Source organism: Rosa chinensis, chromosome 1, assembly GCF_002994745.2.
Source record: "Rosa chinensis cultivar Old Blush chromosome 1, RchiOBHm-V2, whole genome shotgun sequence".
Taxonomy (NCBI): Eukaryota; Viridiplantae; Streptophyta; class Magnoliopsida; order Rosales; family Rosaceae; genus Rosa; species Rosa chinensis.
The window spans coordinates 25,611,071-25,620,961 of record NC_037088.1 but is presented as its reverse complement, the minus strand read 5'-3'; the positions used below and the strand labels follow the sequence as shown (position 1 = coordinate 25,620,961).

The 9,891-nt window shown below is 37.1% G+C and overlaps 1 protein-coding gene across 1 annotated transcript; it reads right to left on the bottom strand.

The window, feature by feature from the left end:
- Positions 1-2,194: 2,194 nt before the first annotated feature.
- LOC121051991 (rust resistance kinase Lr10-like) lies at positions 2,195-4,703 on the bottom strand. The gene is made up of 3 exons (XM_040515767.1): positions 3,988-4,703; positions 3,613-3,642; positions 2,195-3,525 (listed from the first exon to the last, which is right to left on the bottom strand). Exons 1-3 carry the CDS (start codon positions 4,679-4,681, stop codon positions 2,411-2,413), a joined length of 1,839 nt encoding a protein of 612 aa, XP_040371701.1. The 5' UTR covers positions 4,682-4,703; the 3' UTR covers positions 2,195-2,410.
- Positions 4,704-9,891: the final 5,188 nt, after the last annotated feature.

Genomic DNA, 9,891 nt, shown 5'->3' with positions numbered 1-9,891 from the left:
TTGCATTGAACAAATGAAGCAAGGTTACATCAAAGGCAATAACACCAAGCACATGTCACCTAAATTCTTCTACAATCAGCAACAACAGAAGCTCCTCAAGATCAAAGTGAACCAGGTTTGATATGAGGACAATATGGCAGACTTGTTTACTAAGTCATTGCCCAAATCTACGTAAACATGTGGCAAGAATTGGCTTGCGAAGGTTATCTGAACTCCCATGATCGTTGTCATCAGGGGGAGGCGCAGACATCAGGGGGAGATGTCTACGTGTTCATCTCGAAACGTGAAGGGTGTGTTGTGCTCTTTTTCCCCTTCGACCAAGGTTATTTTTGTCCCACTGGGTTTTTGTTATTCGGCAAAGTTTGTAGTGAGGCAACGAGAAAAGCACCGCGTTTGGGCAACACAAGAGGGAGTGTTCAAGTAAATCTCTATTTTGTGTTTGACCCAAACTCTAGGTTACTTGACCTAGTGGTAATAGAGTTTTAATTAGAGATAATCTCGGATACTATCTTATAGATATTTACTCATTGTATTATTACCTTTCCTTGTACAATTCAGATTCTATGTATTGTAATCCTCTATATAAAGAGGCCCCTATTATCAATGAGAATACATAACAATTTTCTCTCAAATATCGATTACCTAAAACAAGAGGGAGTTTCTTTTCCTTTTTTTTTTTTTTTTGAGAAAAATATGGAGGAAGTTCAAATATAGTATAGATTGATAATTGATAACTAAGGAAGTTTGAAAGTCATTCAAAATTGTGACACCCCTACCCCCCCCCAACCCAACAAAAAAAACCTTAACATGCCACTAAGATGAAGGTGTTAGCATTTGGGATCTGACTGACTGACTCTGGGCTTCAATGTTGATCTATGATGCAAACATGGTTGTTTGCTGTTCCAAGTCAAGATATAATAATCCATTGTTTGGTATACCTTTGATGAAAAGTCGCATCCCATGTGGGTAAAAAGGAGTCAGCATTTTTCATAAAACAAAATGCTAACGTTAAAACAAAACGTCAAATTCAACATAAGTGTTCTGGTGACTGGCAGATGGAGTGGAGTAAATTAGAAAGGAAATTTGCATTGTGAATTTGACGTTTTGTTTTATCCATCCATCGTCGTAAACAAAGATATGAAAAATGCTGAACTTCACTAATTTATGCCATGGGAAATTTCGTTCAAAGACTTCTTCAAGTCTTTTAGCATGTTATGACGTCCAACGATCTTTTTTTATCTTATCTTCTCCGAGTGCAATGATTCATGCAACTTGCAACAGGATGTCTGGATCTGAACATGGGGACTTGGGGTGGGCTGAACTTATGTGTGAGAGCTTTTTTCTTTTGCCTTCAGTACAAACCTCCAATTCCATAGTAAATACTGATGCAAGTTTAACAAAAGGCTGATGCAATTTGAGGAATTGAGGGTTGTCCCTTTTTCTTTTTTTTTTGAGCAAATAGGGTTTGGGACTAAATTAGGGTTTTTGACTTAATCTTGCCTTATTATTGGGATTTAAACGCTTTTGTGTTTCTATGCTGTTTGCTTCCTAGGTTTTCTTCAAACAACAAGGAGCTGGGTCAACTATTCAATCAAATGAAACTGAGCGTGTTTCCCATCCCTTCTCGAGAAACAAGTGGGCTATACGCATGCAAAATTGTGGTCAATTTCATATGTGGAACCGAAAAAAATAAAAAAAATAAAAAGAATGAATGATGTCTGGTTGCTAGAGAGTACAGCATATATAGCGCTACAACAAGATCCTTCAGAAGGAGTTTCAATGACCTATTTACCAGACTTGTGGGAGGGGTAAATACACGCAATATAACTGATGTGGACGGTGATTGATTTTCTGTCGAACAAGACATGATTAGAATTCTGGATCGTAAAACTTGTGATTTGGATAGCTGTCTGATTCTTATGAAGACGTGTTACCCTGAAATATCATAGGAACTAGATGATGGGAATTGACTGTTAAATAGGAAAATCAATTTGTTTAGCAAATTAACTTGGGTAGGTGTTTTCCCGAGCATATATAACAGGATTGAGCGAACTCTCCCTTGATCCATGGGTGTGAAATCTTTAATTAGAACCAGGCTGGTGGCATAGGAGCACTCCTGGCCAATAACAAACTCGGCATATATAGAAAGCCTTGACCACCTGCAGGTGTATGGCAAGATCAATACTCGATCTTGAAGGGAAGCATGTGTGCTTGCTCATACAACACATATAAGTAGTACCTTAGATACCCTATAGGGTAAATAGTGTATTCAGAATCCAAACTTGAAATATGAGAACTAAACTGACAATTTTAGAACTACCTAAATACATTTCTATGGGACTCATGCACAGATAACTCAATTGACTACTTAACACACATTAAGTATGTATATAGTCTCTAAACATAGATATTACTGTTCTAACTCAGGAATTACTTCTAGTTGGAGATTTAAATTTCTTGAAGGTGCACTTGTATTTGTTCCTGCTGGACCCTGAGAGGCAAAAGGATTTTGAGGCATGGTTAAGTTTTCTCCTCCTTCCAACATCTGAACCACCCTTTGCATAGAAGGACGATCTGCAGGGTGCCATTGAATGCACCAAAGACCTACAATTGCAAGTCTCTTTGCAATTTTAGCATCTCCTTCTTCCCTTACATTGATAGGTAGGTCAACTTTTTCTTCAAGAAGATTATAGATCCATTCTGGGTAGTAAACTTCATTGGTGTTCTCTGTGGTTGAACCAAAGTTCCTTCTCCCTCCTACAATCTCAAGCAGTACCATTCCATAGCTATAGACATCTGACTTATAGGACACATTTCCAAAGTTCCTGGAGAACACTTCAGGTGCAATGTACCCCATCGTTCCCCTGGCGGTAGTCATTGACACTATACTTTGATCCTTGGAACATAACTTGGCCAAACCAAAATCAGAAATCTTTGGGTTGAAGTTATGGTCTAGCAAAACATTATGGGGTTTGATATCAAAATGTAGGATCTGTTGATTGCATCCTTGGTGCAGATATTCAATTCCTTTTGCTATTCCAAGAGAAATATCTTGCAACTTACCCCAACCCAGGAAAGAATTGTTATTGCCTGCTGATGATAAGAAATCTTGTAGTGAACCATTAGGTAAGAAGTCATAAACAAGAGCTCGTCTAAATCCATCCGCACAGAATCCAACCAATCGAACCACATTGACATGGTGGATATGTCCCATTGTTCCTACTTCATTTACAAACTCTTCCCCATTCCCCTTAGTACTATTGAGGACTTTCACCGCAACAAAACATTCAGCAGAAAGTTCTCCCTTAAAAACAGTCCCATAGGCTCCTTGGCCTAATTTTTCCTTGAATTGATTTGTAATCCTCTTAATATCTGCATAAGAATACCTGCTTGGTTTGAGTGCTCTGTAATCCTCTAAAAATACTTCAATCTTTAATTGATTCTCTTTTTCTTTCCTGTCAGAACTGTAGACATGATAAACTGCAGCGACAAGTAGTACGAGTACAAATGAACCCAGGGATGCACCTGCAAATTTATGCTGTCAGTAAATATTGCCACTAAATATCGACATGAAACAAAGGAAGAAGCTAGTGAAACTGTCAAACAACTCACCTGTTGCTACTAATAACTTTTTTTGTGAACCTGTAGAAGATAATAGCAAAATCAGACTACCATGTTTGACAAATCAATTATGTATGCGAGTTATGAACTATTACTAGGACATAATACATAAATGCTATCACATTGTAAGGAGCCAAGGAGTCTAGGTGATAGCATTCTCAGATGTAAAATGCAACTAATTACTGAGCTTCATATTCCTTCTTGTACCGATTGTTTAAGTTTCTATTCCATTTCTTATGCAAATATGCGACATGAACAGTCATATGCACATGCTAATATGTATATCTCTCATTTCATGAATACAGGAATAATCATGATGTGAATGTGTGATTGGAATGTGTAGCCAAATGTATTTTGCTCTTTTACCTCCTTTCCTATAAAGGCATTCAATTTCAGTACTTTCGGTGCCATTTTTCTTCAGTCCACATTTGTTGCCCTGTGCTTCGCATCGTTTACAACTTGGTTCTGACCATTCCACATGAAGATTTGCAGGCTTATACGAGCTGTATGGAACTGATGAATAATCATACATCTTTGTGCAAGACAGAAGGGGAATGAGACTGGTGTCCTCCTCCTCCTCCTCCTCCGAATCAAGCGAATAAATTTGGTAGCCAGCAGGGCCTTCAAAACAGGGGACTTTATTGTTCGCCAGTTGCCTTTCAGCTGAAGAACAATTGAATAAAGTAATGTTAGTCATCTGGTATTCTGAGTAGTTGAAGGGAGAGATTGGCATGTTGTAGACTTTCAATAGCTTCACCAGCAAGCAATTTTCTGGGTCATATAGCTGGATATACTGATTCTCATAGTCTATGGTTTTTATTGCGAATTTGACTGGGATTGGCAGCTCAAGAATGGTTTCCCGCTTTTCATTGCAGGAAACAAGAAACCCAGGATACCCACAATTTTCTGGGTGGCTACCTTTGAGGCTAAAAGGGAATCGGATAGCTGGGCCATGTTTCCGACACTTCAATTCTCTGCAGGTGTTTTGGTTTTCACAAAGGACTTTGGATGAGAAAACCAGGAAGACGAAGCAAAAGAAAGAGATGAGAGTTTGCTGCATTTCTGAAGTATTAACACTAATGCCTTCCACTGATGTTGTTTCTTCTCGACACAGTAATAATTTGGATCATTTGGATGGTAAATCAAGAAAATTAAGAGAAAAGTCTTCCACTCACAACTCACAAGTCAAGAAAAAAGAAGTGCAGAGTGGTCCTTTAACACTGGCCCAGCTTTTTTTTTTTTGGATCGAATAACACGGGCCCAGCTTGATTTAATGAATTTTTCAGTGCTCCTGTCAAACCACGTCCGCGCTCTGACATGGTTTGCCCTTTCAATGAAATTTTAACACCTGGCTTTCCATTTTATTAATTCTATATCATTATTTTAGTTGTCTCATCAAAGACTATTCTGGGTCTTTTTAAACTTCTGCAAATGTTCATCTCCATCCTCTTCATCTTCTGCAAATTTATCATCATATGATGTTGAGCCCAGTTTTGTATTTAGGGCCACGACCACAAAACTTCAGCAACTTGTATAATCCTATTAATTGGGTCAATTACAATTGAAAATCTCACATATATTTCATTGATTAATGGGATTTTTGAAGCTTTGAGATAAGTCTTTGTAATTAAAATTTTATTTTGGTTTGTCAAATTATTAATGAACACCAAGAATTGATACACGAGTCTGGGATTTATATATTTGATAGCTATAGCATGGTTTTGATCTCTATACAAAATATCAAAAAGCGAAAGTTTTCTTTTGGGAGAGTCTGCAACTTTCAAAGTCTTCTCAATAAGCTTTCGGGCATTCTTACTGCTAATTTCGACTCTCATGCTATTGCTCTTTTCGATCCCACTGGTTTTATCATCTTCAAGGACACGATGTATCATCTCGTAGAGGCATCTAGATGCGATGTTATCAAAAATGGACCTCCAATTGTTAATTGGAGATTTTCGTCTATTGACTTGCATGACCTTTTTCTGTTTCGGCAAGATTTGAATGATGGACTGGATCAGTGAGTGATATTCCAACAGGTCTGTGAGAAACCAAACAGCTTTGAGAGGAAGACAACAGAGGCAATGGTGGAAGACCCAAAAATGACTTTTCACAAAAGAAGAAATTATGGTTTCAATTAAAAATCCAGGTGTTAAAATTTCATTGGAGCGTCAAACCATGTCAGAGTGATGACGTGGTTTGACGGGAGCACTGAAAAATTTCTCTTGTGAACCCATTTTCAATACCGAAATTTTCTATGGTCAGCAACTCATAGTGGTGTGAGAGATGTCTTGCGTAATGAAAAAGGTGAATTCATTGCCGGATTTACTTACGATAAAGAGTGTTAATTCTGAAATTCATGTTAAACTTCTTGGTATGGAATTGTTACAAGGTATGGCAGTTAGGAATGTCGTTGATATAAATATTTTTAGGGTGTGACTATTGTCACCCTACCATTTTCTTTGTTCACCCTATTTGCTCATTACACCCTACATTTTAATTTTAATTATCAAATTTACTTATGTAACCCATTTCTATTTTCAAGAATATCCTTATATGACATATTCAATTAAAAGATATTTTTTCTTAATGAAAATCTCGCATTTAATTTATACTAATAAAAAAACTATAATATAATATTAAAGTTTCCTAACAAAATCATAATTTAATTTACTTTTTTTTTCTTTTCTTTTTTTCTTTCTGCTTCAATGTTTCATCTATTTCAATCTATGTCAAAAGATTAGTTAGTTAACAACTAAGAGCAATGAAGAAGATATTGAGATTTTTCTTTCGTGTTTTAAATTTTTACTTTCATTATTCACAAAAGGTATTGCAAAGATTTGATGTAGTTAACACTAATGATTTTGTGAATTAAATAACGAATTCATGATGAAGAGGTAAAAAATAGTAATAAATGCAAATTTGGGTGGACAAGATGAAGATTAATATTATCCAATGAAAAATTAAGTAATCTTTCTATTTAATTCATTAGTTATTTATTTATTTTTCCTTAAAAATTTAGATTTTAGAAAATTAATGTACTTAGTAGTCATTTTACACTTGGGTAATATAGTATTTCAAAAATTCAAATGTTTGTAGGGTGAACTAAGAAAATGGTAGGGTGTCAATAGACGCACCCATAAATTGTCACGCCCCTTATTTTTAACACAAATAAAAATCAATATATAATTCCATAATTGTACATGCGTGAACGTTCAGCCATCAATACAAAATACCTAGAAAATTTTTCCCTTTTAACCCAAGTACAAATTGATGCCCTGAACCTACTATGTCAATATTGACCCGCTCCACAGAGTCATATATTACAATGCTTACGAATTAAATTGTCAACAACAAGATAAAACGTAAATACTCCTCAGAGTTTACTACAACAAAAGTCCTTATCAACGGTAAAGTTACAAAAATGGCTTCCTATCGTGAAGCTGCAAAGGCGCTACCTCAGCTTCAGCCCCAATTATCCTAACCTGCAGGATTAACCCCTATACAGTTTGAATAGTGTACCGGGTTGCCACACAACAAACCCGGTAAGTTTATGCAAGCCCGTATGAGTAACTCAAAACAAAACACTGTACAATCCACGCCAAAACGAGGAAAACCTTTCAACTCGAAAATAAGGAAAACATACCATGTATCCCAAAACAATACTTTTTTCCCAAAAGAAAACAACGAAAGTCACACCGTGACAAAATCATATAAATCGTTAACCTAACAATTCAAGTATGATAAACCGATCCAACCTGAATAAAACAATAATTTGGTCCAACCTAGACAAAACAACAAATCGGTCCAAACTGGACAGAACAATAAATCGGTCCAACCTGGACAAAACAATAAATCGGTCCAACCTGGACAAAACAATAAATCATATCAATTGTTAACCTAACAAATCGAATATGATTCTTTAGTCCAACTTGGACAAAATATGTACCCAAGAGTCGTAAGTAATCTATTTAGATCCATGAGGTACGATGGTAGATAAACTAGAGCTCTAACTGAATCGTAAGCTGTCACCCAGCCAAGGTTCAACCTTACGATATAATATTGCCATGAGGATGCAACCTACAACCCCAGATCCTTAGGCCAACCTGACCCTCAGATCAAAACATTAAAAGAGTCGCACTAGACCCTAAATGTTAAATCAAATCAGAAGGAGAAATCACAACCTGTGACTCTCAAATTCTTAGACCACCGGTCGTCAGATCAAAACGTTAAATCAAACCAAAAGGAGAAATCACAACCTGTGACTCTCAAATCCTCAAACACTTTTCAAAACAATAGAAATACCATTTCCCACCATTTGTTTTCTAAAAAGCCACAATCCAAAACAATAAAACGCTTCATTCATGCATATTGTTTCCATAAATCCACAAAACCGACAAATACATATATTTTTCACGTAAAATATATATATACGTAGTCATCCGCTTAGGAATGCCTACTAATATCAACTATAGTTTGCAGTTACTAAATAACTCTCAAAACGATAAAGGTATTCCGTTCATTAATGAACCTTGTAAGATTACTCACCTCGAAACTCCCGCTGCGTCTTCAATACAGAACAAAACAGCCTAACCACCAACTAACCGTCCAAGAATACTTTGGCAAGTACCTAAGGAAAGTACAACTTGATTCAGTCAATGAAACATAAGGAATAACGTTTGAAACCCTAAATCAAACCAAAATTCCCAAAGTGACGCCAATTGGGTTCTATTTCTCCAAAAAGTCGCCGCCTTGCTGCACTTCCTCCATCGAGAATCGCCGCTAAAGGCTGCCACAGAGACGATCGCACGAGGGAGGCGAATCGTTCTGTGCAGATTTCAAGGCTGTAGGTCGCTGGAGAATGGAGTTTCGACCGGGTGGGAATACCGAGTTCGGGTCAGGTCGATCGCGGGTGAGGAGAGAGAACGGAGCATTTTTCTGATTTTTCCGGAAAGGTAAAAGTAAAATGGAAATAGTAAATTTCCAAAATTGGAAACTCCTATTTATGGAACTTTCCCAAAACTTTCGTAGACCATAACTTTCTCATACGAACTCCGATTGATGCGAATTACATGTCCACGAACTCATATCGATGTGCTCTACAACTTTCATGAAGGAAGTTTTCAGAGAATCTCAACGTATCAAAAGTCAACCTTGAAACCCCCCCTAAATCCACTCTTTTCAAATAAAAATTCGTCCGAACCACTTCTGCTCCATCCACGAGCCACAAAACCGTCCAATAACAATAAAGTTAATTCCGGAAAACCCTCGGAAAATAATTACGAATTTCCGGGGTATCACATTCTACCCCCCTTAAAGAAATTTCGTCTCGAAATTTACACGTACCACTCCCACAAGTACACATAAACCAAGCTCAAATCCAATTTTCATTCTTAATAAGAATGCCTTCATCTCAAAGTACAACTTACCTCGATCAATAATGGATACAGGTACCTCACCTAGTATCACAACAGTAGGAATCTTTATCACACCGCTTGGTGGTAACCCAATCATTTCATGGATCTCATCCTCGTACACTATCTAAACAAAGACTCTGTGACTGCAGTACTACACACAGATCACACAAGAGTCTGGAATGCTGTCATCATGACAGTATCTTCATCACTCATCGATAATGTAACCCTTACGTTACAAAAATTGAAAATGAAACCTTCATTTCAACTCAAATCAAGCCTATACATCACAACTTAATAAGTGTCTACCCAACCTGAGAACACAAAATCAAACTAAGGGGTACACGTAAATCATCACCTATCATTGTAATCACAATTAAAGTGGTATAGATCCTCTACTACCACAACAATGAAGGATGCATCACACAACATACAACACTCAAAATTCTAACCATAGACAACAGGCAAAACCCAACACAACACAACACACTGAAAGAAGTACACTAATATCTGACTTGATACACATTTATGCAAGCGTACGTATCATTGTCAAGATAGGGAAGTATTGTACCCAAGATTATCATACCACGGGGATTTGTGGCTAACCCACAATCCTTGGGTGGTCGGAACTAAAGTCACTAAGCGAACAAAAGAAAAATAAAGTAAATAAAATAAAGGGCTAATTACTGTTTAGTACCCTGTGGTTTTAGTCCAACATCAATTCAGTCCCTCAACTTTCAATTTCATCAAAAACACCCCTGTAATATCATTTTCTCGTCCAATAGGTCCCTCCGTCGGGATTCCGTTAATTTCAGCCGTTAACTGCTGATGTGGCAGTCCAACTCAGCAAAAGTGGGAC